Source organism: Haemaphysalis longicornis, unplaced genomic scaffold, assembly GCF_048455015.1.
Source record: "Haemaphysalis longicornis isolate Haplotype H1 unplaced genomic scaffold, Haemaphysalis longicornis Haplotype H1 scaffold_1, whole genome shotgun sequence".
Lineage (NCBI taxonomy): Eukaryota > Metazoa > Arthropoda > Arachnida > Ixodida > Ixodidae > Haemaphysalis > Haemaphysalis longicornis.
The window spans coordinates 476,144,705-476,165,723 of record NW_027526203.1 but is presented as its reverse complement, the minus strand read 5'-3'; the positions used below and the strand labels follow the sequence as shown (position 1 = coordinate 476,165,723).

Sequence of the window (21,019 nt, the reverse complement as noted above, 5' to 3'; positions counted from 1 at the left end):
AATGCTGGCACACGTCAAATTATGCAACGACTAAAGATCCCACAGGCTAGAATACACTACAAATTCAAACAGACTTGACAAGCTGATACACTACAAACATACCGAAGCGGAGCTTGCAGGCTCTAGTAGAATGAGGTTATTCATAGAAGTCCTGAGTAATTAGTCACTATTGCTAGGCATATTCCATCACAACTACGAGATAAAAGTGACGGCCGGAAGCACGCCGGCTAATACACGAAGAAGCACAGGCACCAATGTCGAAAGCTTGCAGGGAGCGTAAAGCTCGCCTTCTACTCTCAGATTCCTTGGCACAAACGGGTGGCGGTGCTGCACCAAATGCACCAAGCTGAGCCAACTTCACACAAGGATCGCACGGAGAACACTCAGCAGCAGTTTGATGAAAGCAACCAGCAAGATGGGCACATTTCCGGCGCTGAACAGTGGAGATCGGCTTCTTCTGTAGATCGGCTGATGCGCGATACCCGGTACTAGGTTCTGCAGTGCTGGGCCGTGCTGGGCAGCATCACAGCAGACCGCAGCGACTAAAACCCACGACTGGAGCCGGTCCGCCGGTCGTGCTAAAACCCGCCCGCAACACGGTCGTTGTTCCGGGCGCGTTGCAAGTGTTGCCAGCATAGCCATGAGGAGCAGCGTCCAGCGTCGGTCGCGGTCGGAACAAATCAGTGTTGCCAGCACGCGTTTCTCGAGTATGCTGGCAACAACGTCCGGTCGGCGGGCGGGTTTTAGTCGCTTCGCATGGGCCGGACAGGCGGATACGGCAATCACGTGATGTTGACGCCAGCCGGCCGCTCCTGCTTTATTTCCTGTGACAAATCTCTATGGTTCAAGTAGCGGGGCTGGCGCGTCCCGTTTCTTTTCCTTTTTTTTTATGTCAATGACCAGCGAACAGGGAAAATTACGCGCCATCAACGCTGGTGATGACCCTGGTCCTTACCAAGACAGCGACGAGCAAAACCTGCCCGACGTGACGTTTTCAGTAGGGCCATCGGCAGCGAGCAACACATCGCGAACGCGAGAGAGTCAGCCTCTTCTTCGTCGAATGGAGCCTGATCTGGGGACCACAGCTGAAACCTTTCCAGATGACCCGCAGTTCGCTTCTGTTGTTCGAGAAGCCATCACAGCTATAGAATCGGCGATATATCCCGAGCGCATTTACCAGGGATCAAGTGGAAGCTACTTTGTCAAAAACTCTGAGCGAGTGGTAAGCCTAAGTGGAGCCGACGCTGCCTTCGATTACGTCGTAGTAATAGAGGCGTCAAAAGTATTTTCTTGAGTAGGGTTTGGTGCTTTCTCGTCTGTTGGCCGGGTGAAGCTCGGATCAGCTCAGGGACTCGGCACGGTGGGGGCGGGAGCGGTGCTGATAGCGGCAGTCTCCTGTCACGGGGAAGCGTTCTCTTCAGTATGCTGCTGTCATCGCGTTTATTATGGAGCGGTGGAGTGACCGCCTTGTTGTTGCAACTATATTCATTGTGTACGCATACGGTAACAATTCAGGCGAAACACTTGTGCTTGTTGCCTAGTGTTCCGTCGGGAGAGGCAGCTGTTCACGGAAACCGTTAATGTTAAAGCAATTTCACCTGCCGTGACAATCGGTAACGAAGGGACGCAAGAATGTTGGCTACTTTCGTATGGCCAGGCGGTCTGGGCGAGCAGTTTCCTCAAGCGTTCCTTGTGTGTCGTTTCAGAAAATCGCCGTGTACAAACCAAAAGACGAGGAACCGTACGGCAGGCTGAACCCCAAGTGGACGAAATGGATGCACAAGCTCTGCTGTCCGTGCTGCTTTGGCCGAAGTTGCCTAGTGCCTAACCAGGGCTACCTGTCCGAAGCGGGGGCTTCGCTAGTGGACCAAAAACTGCAGCTGAACATTGTTCCTAAGACAAAGGTAAGCCCCCGGGCGGACACTTTGCGGGCAGTGAATGAGTTCTCCCTGCCCAGGTGGTGAAGCTCGTGAGTGAGACATTCAACTACTCGGCTCTGGACCGTGCCAAGGCCCGAACCAAAAAGAACGTCACCGAACGGTTCCCGAAAGTGGGTCGCCATTTCCATCGGATTGGTTTGCCCCACAAGGTGGGTAACCCCTGCTTGGGAGCCCAGAGATGGGAAAATGCACTTCTCGCAGGTCGGCTCCTTTCAACTCTATGTGGAAGGCTACCAAGACGCTGACTACTGGCTGCGCAAGTTTGAATCTGAGCCTCTGCCTCCGGATCTGCAGCGCATGTTCCAGTTTCAGTTCGAGCGGCTCGTGGTGCTCGACTACATCATACGCAACACTGGTGCGTCGGCATTGAATTTGCGATTTGCATGAAATTTTGACCCCTTGCGCAGTACACTAGAATTTCCAGCAGGGCCAACTTTCACTGACCTCCCAAGTTTGCCCTGCTGCCAACTTTGCGATGTTAAAGGAGTTCTGAAACAGAATTGTTGTGTTACGTTCTTTTCCGCTGCTATGGGTGCCTACTAACCCACTAATCATGGAATTGCACATCAGGCAGTCGATCGCAGCGTAAATAATTATTTACAGCCTCGTTTATTTGTCATTTTTGGTTTCGACAAAACTAACACCAAGGTGGCTGCTATGACAGGACGGCACTCGTGACGTCAGCGTTATTGTCGCACCACTGCCGGTCTGGACCTGCGAGCCCAGACCGGTCATGCTTTTCACCACCTCCACGTGCCCGGGCAGCATGCCGTCTGTGCCAAACCCGTGACGTGATCGCACGGTGGAGCAGCACGCTCCAACCAGCCACGGGAGCCCTGACGTCAGCAGTTTGATGTCAGGAGCCATGCCAGGAGCAGATGGCGTCATGCTGATGCCGGTGTTGAAAGGGTATCCGTTCAGAGCTTTGTCATGGGCGCAAAGATTAAAATGGATTTAAATTATGTTGTACTGAACGGTTACTGTTAAAACTTGCTGGGAGAAATCTCCATATACAAAGGAAGCCTTCTACATAGTTATCTCAGCTTTGAAATTTTGTGTCAGTACTCCTTTACGTACGGTCACCGGTTTGTTTGTTCATAGTGCCCTTAAAGGCCCTTACTGGGAGGGTGTTTCATGGTGCGCAGAGTCTCTGGCAGGCATTGCGTATGAGTCAACACAAGGGTGATGTTGACACTGTGTTTCACTAGTGACCAGAAATGGGATGAACAAGTGGGCATTCTGAGACGACACGAGCTTAACCTGTGGCAGCCGTGTAGTGAAAAAGCAGTAGACAAAGCTGCGTGACAGCAGTGTGAGGCACTTTCTGAAACTGTGCGATGGTCGAGTCGCTAATCACGGAGGAGTGGCAGGAATAAATGTGAATTCAAGGATGCATGGTATAATGGGGGCGCAGAAAGACCCAATGGAGGCTGTTATGAACCGATGCAAGTGTTGTGAAAAAGGGGCGGGTGTTTCGTACCTCACTGGACTGTGTATTACACAATGCTCTGTTAACCACATTGCTAGAATTCCAAAATTGATGGCAGTATTCACATTTTAATGAACACTTTTGAAGAATACACAAATCATGCTCACTGTTTTAATACTTCCATCATCAGCCTGGCTGTGCCCACTGCAGGATGAAGGCCTCTCCCAAAGATCCAACCCCGTCTATCTTGTGCTGGCTGAGTGCACCCTTTCCCCCGAAATGTTTGTAGCTCATCCCTCCATCGGGTCCTTGAGCGGCCCCCGTTGCGTTTTCGGTCCATTGGCAAGGGAAAAAGCAAAACGCCCGTGTGTACGAGATTTCGGCGCACGTTAAAGATACCCAGGCAGTCGCAATTAATCCGGAGCCCTCCACTACGGCACGCCTCATCGCCTGCGCTGCGTTGTCGCGTCAAGCCCCGCAATCAACCGGTCCATTGGCAGCTAGTGTGTCAAACGGATGATGGTCCACCTGTTGTCCCTCACGAGCATGACGTGAGGTGCCCATGCCCATTTGCTTAGTTTAATTTGAGCTAGAATGTCTTCCACACGAGTTTGTTCCCTAATCCACGCAGCTGTGTTCTCATCCCTCAGCACGACTCCTAGCATTGTTCTTTCCATAGCCTGTTGGGCCAATCGAAGTTTCCTTTCAAATCGCTTAGTAAGACCCCAAGTTTCTGCCCCGTACGTCATCACTGGAAGAACACGTTGGTTATATACCAGTTTTTTGAGTGAAAGAGGAAGCTTACCATTCAGGATATCAGAATTCCTACCAAAAGCAGCCCATCTCGTGCTTATTCTGTGGGTAATTTCATTTTCATGATTGGGATCAGCACTTACAACTGGCTCAGAATAAACGTAATCGGTTACTGTTTCCAAGGTTTCGTAGCCCAACTCGCGTTCCTTGGCATGCTTATTGAACATAGCCTTTAGTCTTTCGTGTTTAGTGGTTTTTTAATCGAGCAACTAAACTTGCCGAGCACAATTGGCAAAGCATGCTCTGCCATCTCCGATTAACTTGACTGAACAAGAAAGTGTCTGCAAACCTTAGGTGGCTCAGATATTCCCCATTTATTTGCACCCCTGTCTTCCTCCTATTAATTAATAGCTTTCTGAACACACCCTCCAGGCAGGCAGTAAATAATTGCAGAGATATTGTGTCCTCTTGCCAGGCACCCCTTTGTATAGGAAACTATTGTGCTCTTTAATGGAGCCTTAGCCTTATAGTTCCCATGCATCCATTGTATATATCTTTGAAAAGTGCAATGTATGGCTTGTTGACCCTGTTATCCAGGGGTGAGACAGCTGCGCATATTGCGCAGATTGGATACAAATTTGTTTTCCTGTGCCAGGCTGCTCCAGAAGCTTGAAAATTGCAAAAATTGCGCCAAACTGCTCCAAAACAGTCTGAGAGCCAAGGATTTTAACGCTCCCGTCAGTTTCAGTGGGGGAAAATTCTTACTGACGGCATTATTTTCCAGCACTTCCAATGTGATGGTGTTTGTAAAGGTTCAATTGATTGATCATTCAACAAAAAACTGGCATAAAATTGTCCCCGAGATAGTTTTTTCGAAAGTCACTATGTCGGGTTGCACATCTGCGTTTTTTCAGTTTTTTCATCGAAAACCATTGCAAAGTCCTTTAGAAAAAATACTTATGTGTACTGAGGCGTCGAACTACTTGTGCAAGTTGATGAAAAAAACGGCAATTTTTGGAGCGCTGTATCTCCGGAACGAGCTTACTGGGCGCCACCATCTTTGTGTGGTGAAGATGCGAAAACGTGGCCGCCAGGCGAAGCATTTGCTTGTGGCTCAGGCAGAGTGCTTTTCGCCGATTTCTACCGTAGTTTTAGTTATGGGGGTAACTGGGTTTATTATTTATTCGTTTGATCTGTTGCGGGTACGTGGCGGGACTCGAAAAACGGGAGTTCATAAAAAACAGCCCGCGAATTCGCCGTGTTTCGGCTTCGAGTGTGAGGCCAGCGCGGGCTTGAAGTGAAATTTCGGACTCATTGCAGTGTTATAAAAGGCTGAGTTGCGCAATTTTGATACAAATTTGTTTTCTTGCGCCAGGCTGCTCCAAAAGCTTGAAAATTGCAAAAACTGTGCCAAACTGCTCCAAAACAGTCTGAGATCCAAGGATTTTTAACGCTTCCGTCAGTTTCAGTGGGTGAAAATGCTTACTGAGTGCATACTTTTCCAGCGTCCCCAAGGTGAAGCTGTTTGTGAAGGTTTAATTGATTGATCTGATAATAAAAACCCGCATAAAATTGTTTCCGGGATAGTTTTTTTCAAAAGTCGCAATGTCGGGTTGCACATTTCATTTCATTTCATTTATTATACCCTTGAAGACCCGAAGGCATTACATAAGGGAGGGTCATGAAACAGTGTTTACAGAAATACAAATGAACCTAGATATTGTTGAAAACACAAAAAACGTGCAAAAACACTAAAGCACCAGAGTTTGAAACATTGACTAAGGTAGGAACATCGCAAAACAAGTGTTACATAATTTTACAGGGTTAACAATAGATCGAAGCAGCACACAATGATTAAGTTGAACAATACATCTTGCACAAAATATGTGTTACAGCAGTAGAACTTGAAGGTTAATCTTGAGGGAGAATATTTGCTTCCAGTTTATCTAAAACGTTTATTATCAGTGCATGTGGCGATGTCGCCGGGCAACGCGTTCCATAGTGTTACAGCGTTAGGAAAAAAGGATGAGCTAAATGCTGATGTACTGCCGGTAATGGGGCTATTGAACGACTGTGATTTAAACTGGATGAAATTCTGTAAGGTGGCTTCAGTAAAGAGTTATATGCTTTGTTATATTCTGTTATATATATATATATATATATATATATATATATATATATATATATATATATATATATATATATATATTCTGAGTTATATATTCTTTGAGTTTTTAAAGTTTTCCCATTGAAAACCATTGCAAAGTCCTGCTGAAAAAATACTTATGTTTACTGAGGCGACAAACTACTTGTGCAAGTTGATGAAAAAACGGCAATTTTCGGAGCGCCATATTTCAGGAACGAAATTACTGGCTGCCGCCATCTTGGTGTTGTGAAGATTGGAAAGCATGGCCGCTGGGCGAAGCAGTTGCTTGTGGTTCGGGCAGAGTGTTCTTCGCAAATTTCTACCCTGGTTTTGGTTATGGGGGTGGCCGGGCTTACATTTAGTCGTTTGATCTGTTGCGGGAAGTTGCGCGACCCGAAAGACGGGAGTTCATCAAAAACAATGTGGTGCCCTCGAATTCGACGTGTTTTGGCTGTAAGTGTGAGGCGCGGTGTGTGCTTGAAGTGAAATTTCGGACTCATTGTGGTGTTATAAAACGCCAAGTTATTGCTGCCTTTGACAGCGAGCTTGCGAGCGGCGGGAATGGGATGATCGACACTGCAAAATTGGCGGAGCAGGCTACATTGCCGCAAAATGATCAAGCAGTGTCCGATAGCCGGGCATGCTATAATTGCGCGCTAGTAATAATGGTTCATCTATCTGAGGTGAAATTTGATGACAAAAGAAAGGTGGCTAAACATACCAATTTTACTCAAATTACAATCATATATATAGTGATTGTGCATCTTGGGGCTTGAAATGGGAGGGCTGGTGGGATGCGACGACTGTCACCTCGCTTTGCGCAACTTTTGCCGTGGCTCTACACTTGTGTGTAAAGCCTAGTCTGGGATTACAAAAATAATAATTGCGGCAGTCACATGATAATAAAAATGCCTTACGATTGCTTAGTTTTTCAATTCGATATTCTCAACGAAACTCCACGCTATCTATTCATAGAGCCTAAGAAATTTGTAAACAGGTAGTGCAGTTTGTACCTTGCGATACTCTGGTAGAAAAAAACTTTATTGAAAGGCTGCTTCAGGGTTATGTACGTTCAAAACTGATAAAAAAGTGCACTTCCCCCCCCCCCCCCCCAGTTGCCAAAAATGTGATTTCTTAGGCTCCTAAGGTGACAATAAATGTCGCTCTTCTGCTCCAAATCAAGGTTCTGCTCCCAAATCGTGATTTTGCTGCTCCAAAAACTGCTCCCAAATCTGATTTAGCTGTCTCACCCCTGTATATGTAAAAGTGGGAGTATATCATAACATTTACGGCTTTGATGTCGCGTGACAAGCAGTCGTCGTCAGTCTGGATGATGTTGTGGAGCATGTGTGCTGCGCGCAGCCAACCCCCATGATTTTGTGAGGCAAAGCATCTTGCATTCTTGAGAAGACATTGTTCTTGCCGTTCCGCATTGTCAGCACTAATGACAACCAGCTTGGATGCAACGTTGTTGGTTTACAGTGTGTTTATAATGTACTGGCTCACCATGACTGGAGTCTTACCTGGCAAGCTGTTGACATCCAGCAGCTTCGCTTGCACTCCTGCGGCAGAGCTGAAGTAGCGGGTCATTGTTGGAAGCACCTTCAAGTGCTTGTGCTTTGATGCACTACAAAAGACCCAGATAAATTTCGCCCCCTGCTGCAGGTCAGGCTTCAGCTATTCTGCTCCAGACGGAGCAAGCGCGTTCAAACCTATTGCTTTGGCCTTAGTGTGGACACAGGAAAACTTGTCGTCGAAAAGCTTCTGCACAAGTTTTTGAGGTGCAGTGCATTTACTGGAAGCATTGGTTGTGGGTGACAGTGTGAAATGCAAACACGTCGTTGGAAGCTGCGAGCTTTAGATCAATGTCACCAGCATGGTCTTGCCTAGAAAAGTTCGGTAGTGCCCTGGAGGAGGCAGCAGGTGACGCACTTCGCCTGTGCTTCTCGGGGTGGGTGTCGGGGACAACCTGCGTGGATTGGCGTGAACCAGCAAAAGCAGTGTCAGCATGTCGTGTGGGAAGCATGCGTGCCAGACAACAGGAGCCAGCCGATGGGCAAATGTTTCTATAGCTAGGTCTGGCCTTATTGTGAAAAGGCACGAAGGGAAAGTGTCCTCCGTATAAATCGTGATATTAGAACAGTTATAGTAAAGAACAGCACACCACAGTCACATTTGTCCCAGTCCCATATTTTTAATGAAAAAGACACGAGTCGCGGCTTGCGGCAAAGCTTGCCCACGACTGCCAGCCGGCTAGCTATGGCTTGTTGCGCTTCCGTACTTTCAGCCCGAGGTGGGACAAAAATTGTCCTTGAAGCAGGCTGCCGGGACAGCAGGACCAACAGACTACAGCCGCAAAACCGGGACATGCCCTGCCTAAGTTGGGACGTCTGGTCACTTGAGCCAAGTGCCATGTGTAAAGCTGGGGCCTTATTCGTCTTACCAGAGTCCTTCAATGCTTCTCTGGTCATGAAACTCCCGGCCAAGTTTCGTGCGGGGACAGAGGCTACCGCGAGGGGCGCCACCGCATATCGGAGGGCATCGGGTGGCCTGTAGCCAGACCGGCAGGCAGGAACGCCGTAGCAGCATGCCTGTTCGCACCAAATTTTTTCGCCACTCACGATATGATAAATCCATTTGAGCGGCCCACGACACGTAAAGCGAAAGCGCACTGCTGATAAGGCGGCGAGTGTCTGTTTTATCTTACTCCGTGGTCCGTTCCCTGCCAAACGCGCTCTGACCACGCCCCCGGCTGCCCTCCGATCAACACCAGCGCCGCAGCGCGGCAGCGTACGAAGCTCTCCCATAGCGTGACGGCGAAGTTTCATGACCAGAAAGGCATTGAAGGGCTCTGGTCTAACCTTTGTGAGGACCTTGAAGGCCTGCTGTGTTTGGCTTTGTTGTGAAGGTGGGAAGTCCGTCTGTGATGATCTCGGGGTTCGGTGGTGTGAACCACGAGACGTGCACACGAGGTCAATGATGACAGAGGCCACAACACGAAGGGGAAATGTAGGAGCATTGTATTATGCTGCGAACACGGGTCAAATGGGTCAAAAAGGGAAGAAACCGAAACGTTGACACACACAGCAAGCACGAATGAAAAAGGAGAAAAAACAAGAAGCAGGATTTAGTCCTGCACCTTCTAACAGTCCCACGCAAGTCCCAGTTCAGTGAGGGTAGCGAACGCACTACATGCGCGTGTAATCTGGACTGGGCTCACATGGGTCGTCGCAGTCACAGTAGCTGGGGGTCGCAGACGTGCTGGTCCCGTTTGGCTGGCCCCGCGTCACTTGAACCACACGTGGCCCGACCCGGTGGCGCAGCTCAGCAGGAGCACGAGGCGGCCCGGCGCGGTAGCACGGACCCCTCGCCCGGAGGCCCAGTAGAGGCAGGCCTGAGGGCTGATGACCGGACACCCGGCGCAAGGCGCGGGTGCTCGGTGTGGTGGCGGGTACGAGAGACCGACGCTACGGTACGGCCCCCGTTATCCGGCGGTCACTGGTGACGTCCTGGTGTGGTAGCACGAGCGCTGTCAGTGGGTGTAGATCATGTTGGTGCTGTCCAAGCGCACACTGAGCTTGCGCTGACCGATGGTGGTCCCCGTCGCGTTCCATCCTCCCACGCGCTTGCGCACTGGGACACGATTGTTCTTCAATTGCGAGGCATACCCCTTCGGGGATTGGCGGTTCTATTACACCGTCAGAAAGGGTCTCTCTGGTTTCATGCTGCTGTGGCGGTGCCCTAACAAAGTCTGTAAAAGGGCCCCCCGCTCACAGTTTCGGCCCGTGCAACGCGTGTCTTGCATCTGGCCTTTGAACGTTGTCAGTGTGTGTGCGCTTGCCGGGGCTTATGTAGGTGACCTGGAGTTGGGCATTTTTCCTGGTTTTGAGTATATGTGTGGCACTAGTGCAGCGCTTGTTCATTTCTGTTTCTGTAGTCTTCACCCACATCGCATTCCTTGTGCGGCTGTGCGTGACAGTGACGAGAGACAAAGTGGCCCTCGTCGTGTCCCGTTTGCACTGAGCGCACATTTGCACTGAATGTTGACGAGCTTGGAAAGTTGCATGCCTCCACTCTGCACTGGTGACGTTTGTCGTCATATTTTACTGTAGTGGCCCTAACCCGAGTGGTGGGGGCAGTCCCAGCTGGGGTGTGCGTTATGCTGCTGCAGTTCACTCTCAAGTGGGGCACATGAATAGTGCACGCTTGCTTGACACTTTCATCATGCGTCCTGCAGATTAGGTGCCCTAGTGTTGTACTGACAAAGTTCTACTATTTATGTGGCATTGCAACCCGCCGTAGGGGCTCGGTGGCTAAGGCATTGTGCTGCTGAGCACGAGGACGTGGGCTCGATTCCAGGCTGCGGCGGCCGCTTTTCTGATGGAGGTGAAAAGCAAAAACACCTGTGTGTACGAGGTTTTGGCACACGTTAAAGATCCCCAGGTGGTCAAAATTAATCCGGAGCCCTCCACTATGGTGTGCTTCATCGCCTGCGTTGCGTCAGCACGTTGAACCCCACAATCCAATCAATCAATCAATGTGGCATAGTAATAGACGTATTGGGGCGATTAATTCTGCTTTCGTGTGCTATTCTGCAAGCAGAATTTGACCATTATTGCCTGAGCATTATTTTCCATTTGTCAGCATTCATGTAGGTCCTTAAAACCCATCAATATGAAAAGCTTGTTTTCAATACCTTGAAAGTCCCCCAAGGTTTTAGAGACCCTTAAAATGCTTCAATTCCTCAAATTTTTTTCCTTTTTATAAACATGAAAGCAACATAAGGTTGATAATCTTTAGTGAATAAAATATTGCATTGTGTAGCTCACGAAATGTGCTTATGCATGTAACTGACAATGATGAGAAATTGAAGAAATATGCATCAATTTAACAGGGACTTTTTGCAAGTTCCTTTTTACCATTGACTCCAGCAGCATTCCCATTTCCAGGGATTGCTCATTTCAAGCCTCTCCCCCCCTGCCCACACGCACACTTAAGGGGGGGGGGCAGTGGTCTTAAAACAACTTCTTTTAACCCTTTCGGCCCTGATTTTTTTATTTCAAGCAAAACAGTGTTTTTTTTGTGTTTTCCTAAATTTTAGGGTCCCATAAGCCCAGAAACGGAAAATACACCTGGAAGTAAAAGTAATAACCGATTTAATAATGAGAGAATTATTTCAGACATCTGGCCATTAAAAATTTTGTGTAGAACAATGACATAACTTTTGCACATTTTCCTAAACGTAATGGAAACCTACACCAACCTACAAACAAAAATTCAGCCGTGTAGTGCACATATTTATAGATGTACAAGTTTTGGAATAAAACTGAGTCCGCCATTTTTTTTACTTCACTGGATCTTTTTATTTTTTGTAGCTAGTAGCTCCACTAAAATGATACAACAGTGATATCTATCGCAATAGGCATCATTGAAGGGCAATTCCGCAAAAAACTAGCTGTTTTGGTTTCGTTCTCTATGCGGTAGATGACTACAATGTGATGGCGTCAATTGACGACACCAGGGCCGAAAGAGTTAATTTTCAAGTAAACTTTGTGAAACTTGTCAGTCTTGCTGCTTTTGTCCCACTGATTTCAAATATGCCATTATTTTTTCAGTTGGTCAATTACTTCCCAAGATAATTAGATTAATTAGCCATTTTTGGTCAAACAATAAACAAAACAGTGTTGGTAATAAAACTAAAATTTTTATTTTCCCATGCTATAAACCCTGGTGAATGCAATAATCGAAGCAGTTTTTTGATGCATGGCTTGGAACTAATTTTACTGCTCATTAAACTTCGGCAGCACCAGTGGCAAGGAACCATTTTGAGTGCCCATTTCAAACACCGTAGTTTAATAAGCTTCTGTTTTTGACATGAACTGTAATGAACTGAAAAACAGTGGCATATTTGAAATCGGTGGGAAAAAATTTACACCATCTTCCCGCGAGGGGAACCATGGGGTAGATGCCGACGCATCGGGGGTTGCCGTTGCATTATTCAAATCATCGGACGATGTCATCGGAGTGCCGGCGGCGGAACGACTGAGCGGAGCGGCGCACTTACTGCGTTTATATGCAGCGGAATGAGAGAGAGCAGCGCATGCGCATGTGTTAACCGAGCGCAAGCGCGAGCGTAAGCTGCGCGCTAACGCACAGCTGGCACAGCGACGGGAGCGAGCTGACCCCGCTGACGCACAGATGGCGCTGCGGTGAGAGCGGCGGAGTGCACAGCTGCTGCGCCGAGGATGCGGACTGCACCGCGACGACGACGCGGGACAAGGCGAGTTAAAGAGATGCGTCGCATCTAAAGAGCAGCAAGGCTAGCAAGTTTCACAAAGTTTACGTGAAAATTCAAAGAAGTCGTTTTAATACCAGAGTCCCCCTTTAACTGTGCCAATCTGCACACAGAGCCCTGAAAGTCCTTAAACACTTGAAAAAAGAGCAGCATGAACACTGGTTTGTTAATGTGACTGTGACTGGTGCCACAAGTGTCCAGTAAGGACTCGGTCCACGTGAGCATTATTTGTTCTGAGGGCTATGGAGGTGGCATCACGGGACGTGTAGTGAATTTTTCTTTCGTGGTGGCACTGTACAGCTCGGCTCGCGTAATGCTCAGTTTCTTTGCCCCTGCACGGGTGCCGTGAGTAATCATGGTGACACCCGGGACCCTGAGCCCCTGTGCTTGTTTTTTCCGAATTGGAATGGGGAGTTGAAAGGTGAAGGGAGAAAATGGTCTTGGTCAAGTGCCATCTGGCAGGCTCCCTGGCTGCACAGTGGGCAGGGAGCGCTGGGACCGTGTTGAATGTTTTTTGCAATGCTGTATGAAATTTCCAGTCCCCCCTTCAATATGATCAGGCCCCAAGGAGCGTTCAAACAGCAGAGCAGGAAGGTCAGCTGGTTCGGGAGGTCTGTCCCCAGTCAGGGCCAGTGGCCCAAATGCCATTCTCTCGCTCCGGTTGTCTCGCTTCCTAGGGAAAATGATCTATTAGTGAATGTCCAAAGTGGAAAGGGCACTTCCTTTCTAAATGAAACTGGTGCAGGTCTCCTTGAAGGTGTATGCAGTCAAGGTGGGATAGCAGTCAAATGCATCACAATTAGCCGGGGTAAAATACTCTGGATGAAACATGTAACGTTGACCTTCGTCTGAAGCAAATTACTGGTACACTCTGCAAAATGTCGCCTGGATACATCTTGCCTCACAGCCAGAACCCATTGTCGAGGCTATGAGCATTGCTCTAACAGTTTTTTTGGTGTCATGGTAAAAAAATATGCAGAATAAGGAGGCCACAACCCCAGAATTTACTTGGGCAGCTGCCAAGGACCCAGTCCCACCTACTCATGTTTGTGTGAAAAATTTGCAGGCAAAAAAAAAAGCATTGTCAGGGCAAACATCGCCGTTACGCCAGGGCAAACATCGCCAGGGCAAACATCTAACATCGCCGTTACGGTTACAAAACCATGTCATTCATCCCTCATCAGATGTGATGTTCCTAGGCTTGCTGCTGGACCAACACCTAAAATTCAATCTGCACACTAAACTGCTATCTAAAAAAATCGGATTCGGGCTGAGGGTACTTATCAAATCACGTCACTATTTTCCGCGTTACATTATGATCTCTCTTTATCACGCTTTCATTCATAGCCATTTGCAATACTGCGTGTCTACATGGGGTAACACATACGCCACTCATCTTGTGCATGTGCAGCATTTACAAACCCAAGCGTTGTGGCTCATTGCGTTTAGTTCTTTCATGGCTCACGCGAAACCGATATTTCACAGCTTAAATATTTTGCCTGTGATAAATATTTTCCAGCAAAAGGTAACCACAGTGATTTACCGTGCTCGTGCCCAGGAAATATTTATTGACAGCCTAACAGCCACTGCTCTGCTTAATTACAATAACACGCGGTTTTCCGAAAATAACAATGTTTTACTACCCAAAGCCAAAACAAACTATTGTCAATTTACGGCTTACTTCATGGGCATTTCAATATGGAACCGCCTCCCTAACCATATAAAATCCTCTCGCACGTCAACACAGTTTAGTAGAAGGGTGAAGCAATATTTCGTTACACTGTTATTACAAACGGATGGATAACTTCATAGGATTCCGCGAATATCATGTTTTCTAAGTTTCTGAGTGATTCATCATTGCTTCCTTATGCTTGTTTGTACGCAGTTTTTTGCCTCAGCTTTGAGTTGCCAGTTAACTTTTCAATTATGCTGATGACTGTATGCTGATGACTGTATTGTTCAAAACTTCATGACATATATTATTCTTGTACAATGTCCAAACTAATTTGTCTATGAAGTGTTTTTTCGTACTAGTCAGGTTACTTTAGTCAGCAATGTATAACTAATTTGTCTATGAAGTGTTTTCGTACTAGTCAGGTTACTTTAGTCAGCAATGTATAATTGTCGCTGCTTTCAAATGTAGCAATGTTTGATATCTTTTCATGGGAGGTCCCCCGGACAGTTCTTTAGAACTTCGGGACCTCCTCCTGTATGCGTTTGCATTTGAACAATAAACAATAAAAACGAAAAAAAAAAAGGTGGCTCTAAATGCGACTTCCCGAGAAGTGCGCGTAAATGTGCCATGTGACAGCCAACAGCGTCCGTAGCTGGCTCCAGTGCTTGCAAGGGTGTGGGGGCTGCAGGGAAGCCCACTGCTGTGGCCCCTGGAGGGTCAGGGCTCAGCCAGGGCTGCTCCTTCACTTCAGCCCCCGTGAAGCGTGTGACCGGTCGCACTCTTGCCTGTGCAGATCGGGGCAACGACAACTGGCTCATCAAGTGCACCCGGCCCGACAAGGAGCCCCAGGTGAGTGGGTGGCTGGGCACAGTGCCAGCGTTCTAAGAGAGCGAAAGTCGCGAATATTTGTGCTGCTTGCGGATCCAGGAAGCAGGCGGGGCTGAAGGAGCTGAGGTATGCACCGCTGGCTGTTGGGCTGCATCGCCTAGTGCCTTCTCAATGCCCTTTCTCGCAGAGCTGGAGCCCCCGGTCCCCGGAAGTGCGCATTGCTGCCATCGACAACGGGCTGGCCTTTCCGTTCAAGCATCCAGATTCGTGGAGAGCATGTAAGGGCCCCGGGGAAAGGAGTTGCGAAAAAGACCCGCTACAACTTATTCCACCAGTGAATAAAATGTATCAGTCAAAGCAGAGTAACAGCAGGGCTAAAGATGGGATTAAGTGGGTAGTGGAAAAAATGTTCAGCTCACTGCTAGTGACCGGGAGGTAAGCTTGGACTTGAACCTAAAATCTAAAAACAATGAATATTGCAAGGATCGATGGAAGACTGAAAAGACTGAACATTTGATGTTGCATGAGGGGGTTGGAACTGCACTGTATAGTAGACAAGAATACTACTATGATGCAGCGGAACAGTGGTGACTCAGTTTTATTGGTCTGTGAGCTTGTCGTGCTTTGAAGTGTACTTTTCGTGAATGTTTTTCTCCTGCTAATCACAGTCACAATGCCCGTCTATCATTCATCGAAACGTTCACTTGCGAAAGAAGACGTTGCAGTAAGTCAATTCTTAATGTTTGTGGTGTTTGCGGCAAACCACACCACTGCTGTCTTTTTGATGCCACTATGGTTTGCGGATGGAAAATTTTGGCTTCTATGCTTCCACGTGACAGCAGTGCTAAACGCACCACCTGCCCTCTCAAGCTGCTTTTCTCCAGAGCTCCTGGATACGGTCGTTAGTGATGATGTTATTGCTCTTTATGATGGCTTCCAACCTGAAAACCAGATGCAGTTGAAATTGTTGTGTAGTAGGTAGTGTGCTGCCTATATTGACCTTTAGTGCGATGACATCCGTAATCTTTATGGCCACTGAGCCTTGTGCAAATTTAGCCCCAATAGAATGAAGGGCATCTTTCTGGGATTTCGGCTAACGATGCTTGTGGCTGCAAAGTTAAACTAAATTGATGTGGAAGAATAATTGCATGTTGGCAGTGGCATTTGAGGCACGATAACTGCTGGTGCAAGCAACAGGTCCTTCTGGTGTGCTGGGCTTAGGACAGTGTACAGGTCCAAAATGTCCAAATATTATACCTTATTCAGTAAACTCCTGTTAATGCCAACTCAAAAATTTGTTGGTGTTATCAAAAATTCAGCTTAATTTTTGCATTGTGTGTGACCCAAAGGAGCATAAGTATTGTTCTGCTTAACTTTAAAATTTGTCATAACCAAGTTTGTGTTAACGCCAGTCTACTACTGCATGCATACCTTAAAAATTTGAGACATTCTCACTAGGTAAAGCATGGGTGAACCCCAAAGCTGGTGATGTGGCCCTATAATGCAGTGTTCTCTGCTTCTTCAGGATCCACTAGCTTTGACGCCCCTGGCAGTGAGTGATGTGTTGTCACAGGCGGTATTTGCTCTGTGCGTGAGCACGTTTTAGAGCTGCTGTTGGGCTAGAACAGGCCCTTTGCAGTACTGTCGCACTTGTGTCGCCTCATTACTACTGCCCCGTTCTGCACTTGGCCAATCGCGCGTGTTAGGGCCACATAGTGTACGTAAACCGTGGGCTTTGTCGTAATGAGCATGCTTACATCACTTACTCCTGGAGGCCTCCACTCGTTTTATTCTTCACCCTTGCGAGCCCCGAAGGTGCGCCATCACTGTCGGTGCACACGGGCTGCTACAGATACGCCGTTAGTGTAAACGTGTTTTGCTGCCCCTGCAATCAGCATGGCAAGGCTCAGTGCACTCGGTGCTCTTACACACGTTCCTATGTCAAAGGCCATGATCGTTGGCTGGTAGGTTTCTCTACTTTTATTTTCTCTGCGCCATCGGCCATCGCTCGCTCTGTCGACCAAGGGCATTTGCATTTTTAGTGCGTGCTCCAGCACCCTGGCATTTTAATCGGAATAATCTGGTCGGATAAGGGCTTGCATCGTAGTTGTCATGCTCACATGCCCGTGTGTAGATTATACAAAACTAAATTGTAATTCTGCAGAATACTGGCCCATCATATCAACAGGTGCATGTGCGAAGAAGCCAAGCAGCCTTTACGGTCATTGTTAGTGTGCCTCGGCTGTGCCATATATGGCCACCGACATGGTCTTTTTCCCTCACTGAGTCCCACTGATGAAATCCAGCGGGGCAACTAATTGGATTGAGTGATGTGGTAGCTGCAACTTAAACATAGGCACAAGAAAGCAGAGTTTTGGTGAACGAAGTAGAGAGGGGAGCCGTCAAGTCTAAGTAGCACTGGGTGTTTGGTGTATATTTGGTATGTTTCAGTGCCTACACTGGTTTGCAGCAGCATCTTGTGGTGGATACATGAGTCATTTCCTCTTAGCTGAATGTTCTACCTAAAGAGGGCACGGTTGTATGAAAACGTTATGCAAAGGAATCGCTTTGAAATGCGGTGGAAATGTCATGCCAGAGAAACAGCTAAAATTGGCTTGCCTTTTGTGTGGAGCTTCCGCAACCTTTGGTTTCGCAACTCCCTTGTCCATTTGACATGGGCGGTGCTGTTATGTTTGGGGCTTGCTGGATGGTTGGTCCAGGTGGAGCTATGCCCTGCCAGGTGTAGAGCTTGTGGGATGTGCCTGAAAAGTGTGAACCCCTGTTGTTTTGCACAGACCCTTACCACTGGGCATGGCTGCCCATGGCCAAGGTGCCTTTCTCTGCGGAGACACGGGACCTAGTTCTGCCACAGCTGTCGGACATGAACTTTGTGCAGGAGATGTGTGATGAACTTCATGCCCTGTTCGCGGTAAGCCTTTTTGTCTTCCAGCCTTTTCCCGCACTACTTCCTCAGCCCCAAAAGGCGGCACTATACCAAGAGTGGGCCTTGCCACAGAGCATGTGGTGTTCTCGCCAACGTGCACCGCTTCCTTGGCCCTCGCTCATGATGAAACAGTGAGCTGCAGCCGCGCTGAATGGCAGGCTGTGTGAGCATGAATTGTGTAGCCTTACAGGGGGTGCTATGCTGCACCTGGAAGCATGCTTAGAGCAGCTTGGTGTCGCCCTCTTTTTCCCTGGGGGCTGGCAGTGGGGTGCAAGCTTGCGTGCAGTTGCCTAATTGCGCCCTCTTCATCACAGTCGCACAAGCAGTGAACAAAAACGCAGCTTTAATAAGACTTGCTGCTGGGCTGTTCGGTACTTAGTATTCGCTGTAAAAGGTAGGGCAGGACAGACAGCACAAGGGGGACCATTGGGACTGGCACAACTTCAACTGATTTTATTTCGGAGCCATGTCTTGGAATGTATGCAGAGAGCCGAGCGTGCACGATGTCTTTCTTGCGTTTGACCTGCACCAATGTTTATTGCGAATAAAAAAAGATCGCCAGATTTACCCGGGCCTCGCCTACGATGGGACCTGTGTGATGGAACATTTGTTCCCTCTGTTTCTGTGCTTGCAGAAGGACCCAGGTTTCGACAAGAACCTTTTTGAGAAGCAAATGTCGGTCATGCGAGGTCAGGTGAGTACATTTTCTGCATGCATTGGTTATGAAGCCCATGCGATTCAGCCTGCACCTCCTGAACCAGTTCAAGGTACAGTGCAGTCCACTAGTGGACAGAGCCAGAATATGCCATTGATGTGACCAATTATCATCATACCTGGACTGCCAAAAGAAAAGGCTTGTCTTAGAATTATTTTTATTTTTACCTACGCGTTTGTTTGATCAATTTTTGAGACATATGCTGGCACCACAAGCTGTACAGGCATGGAGGAGGAGGACAAAAAGAAAAACTCCCACCTCCCCTCGCGGGAACCCCTGTGTAGATGCGACGCATAGGCGGAGCGGCGAAGGGACCGCGTTTTATAGCGCGCATAACGTTGAGGGGACTGCGTAAGCCGGTCCCAGTCGATGACGACGTTGGCGTACTTGTAAAGCGGCATGGACTCTAGGTGTTTGAGCCAAGCGTGGATGTTGCTTCGCCGGAGAACGGCACACCGGTTATATGCGCAGCGCGCCCGAAGGAGGGGAAACCGCGGAAGAGAGAGTACTGCACATGCGCCGGCCCCAGCGTGTCTGCCGCGGCTATGACGCAACGTGGCACGGCTATGATGCAACACAGTCCAACACAATCCACTTTAATCCAATCCAAGCCAAGCCAATCCAATCGAATCCAATCCAATGCCCCTTGCGAGAGAGTGTTCGCTATCGGAAAGGAGAGGGGGTGAGCGGCGGAGAGCCCTAATCGAGAACCCTGCGCACGCCTATGGACGTCGTCGTCAAAGAATTTCTCGAATGCTACTGCCAGAGTGAGGAAACTCATCCTGTTCGTCAGCCAACCACTCGCTTGGAGGTAGTTTTGTCTTCAAGTCCCTCTTTTTCTATTTTGCGCTGGATTGTGTGACCTTATTGGATGGCTCACCCTCGTCGTCGTCTTCACTCGGTCCAGGCCAACAATTTCCGCTCGAAGGAAGCGTTCAAGCAAACGAGCCATGTCAGTGTCATTTTCATCTCCGCTTTCTTCGTCAGCCACTTGGCTGCAAAATTGTCAGGTGGCAGTATTGCCAGTTTGGAGGGCCCACTGCCACCAGCATCAACAAGGTCCGGCCGCGGCGGCCACTTTTCTGATGGAGGTGAGAAGCAAAACCGCCCGTGTGTACGAGATTTTGACGCACGTTAAAGATCCCCAGGCAATCAAAATTAATCCGGAGCCCTCCACTACTGCGCGCCTCATCGCCTGTGTTGTGTCGGCGCGTTAAACCCCACAATCAATCAATCAGCATCAACAAGGTCTGAAACATCGTTCAAAATTCTCGGTGGTGGTGTTTACACATAAAACACCGGACATGGTATTCCCTCCCTGAAAAAAGAAAAGCATAAAACGGGATCAGCTCGTATTCATATTATCTACTTAGCGTAAATGTTCGCCAGTGCATGTTTTTTGTTATTAGTGTAGAGATAGAGATGCAAGCATGCAGTGGGGCGAGAAAAAAAAAACTGCGACCCAACGCACGTGTGTTATCAAAGCCTTTTCAAAATACACGCCGAAAAAACGACCCAAACTGTACAATGCATCTATTATCTCCGCCAGATGGCATGCCGTGTCCACAAGCAGCACGTAAAAAAAGCAGTATCGTGCTTATGCACATGGTAAAGTTGCGTGGTGGTTGCTTCTGGTCAATCACATCGCCCCATGACGCTTAATTTGCCCAGTGTCCTAAATATAGTGCGGCTTGGTTTAGTGCATCGTAACTTATGACCACCTGAAATCGAACAACACAACTGTCTTGTTAATTTCCCAACTCTTATGCATAGGCGGTCGAAACATTATTGAAATTATTCGACAGTAAATAAATTGCCATAACTTACTTTTTTTTTTTTTTTTTTTTTTCGGCTGCATGGCATCTTTCGTACATAGGGTTGCCACCTGACCAGTTTTGGACCGGCCCGACCGGTTTTTTAGACAGCGGGCCGGTTACCGGTTTGTACCTAAAACCAGCCGGCATTGGCCGGTTTTTTGGCTATCGTGCCGCGGTTATTTATTTTTGACCTTTTGAAAGCGCAAATACATATGCAACAACTAATATGTGTCGACAAGTTGTGCAAAGAAATGCGAGCAGAGGAAATGTGTAGCCGAGCATGATTCACGAGATGGAAGGGGACCAAAGGGAGGAACAGCACAACGAAATGCCGCCAGCGCGATCAGCAATGTGCGGTTACTCATCAGTGCAGCACATTCAGAGCAATAGCCAAAACCTCAATTGCCTTCAGTGCAAATGTTATGTTGCTTTCTGCTACAAGAAATGGCATTGCATGTCAATACGAGAGAGAGAGAG

General features: G+C 48.1%; 1 protein-coding gene across 1 annotated transcript in view; it reads left to right on the top strand.

Annotated features, from left to right (window-relative positions):
- The first annotated feature begins 789 nt into the window (after positions 1 to 789).
- The window catches only part of Pi4kiialpha (phosphatidylinositol 4-kinase II alpha), a 31,938-nt gene continuing 11,708 nt past the window's right edge, over positions 790 to 21,019 (top strand). Inside the window, exons 1-8 of the mRNA XM_077688241.1 lie at positions 790 to 1,222; positions 1,707 to 1,904; positions 1,958 to 2,089; positions 2,142 to 2,295; positions 15,032 to 15,087; positions 15,254 to 15,344; positions 17,862 to 17,995; positions 18,645 to 18,704. Of these exons, the coding sequence (XP_077544367.1) occupies positions 890 to 1,222; positions 1,707 to 1,904; positions 1,958 to 2,089; positions 2,142 to 2,295; positions 15,032 to 15,087; positions 15,254 to 15,344; positions 17,862 to 17,995; positions 18,645 to 18,704 (1,158 nt within the window). The 5' untranslated portion in view covers positions 790 to 889. The remainder of the gene's footprint in view (positions 1,223 to 1,706; positions 1,905 to 1,957; positions 2,090 to 2,141; positions 2,296 to 15,031; positions 15,088 to 15,253; positions 15,345 to 17,861; positions 17,996 to 18,644; positions 18,705 to 21,019) is intronic.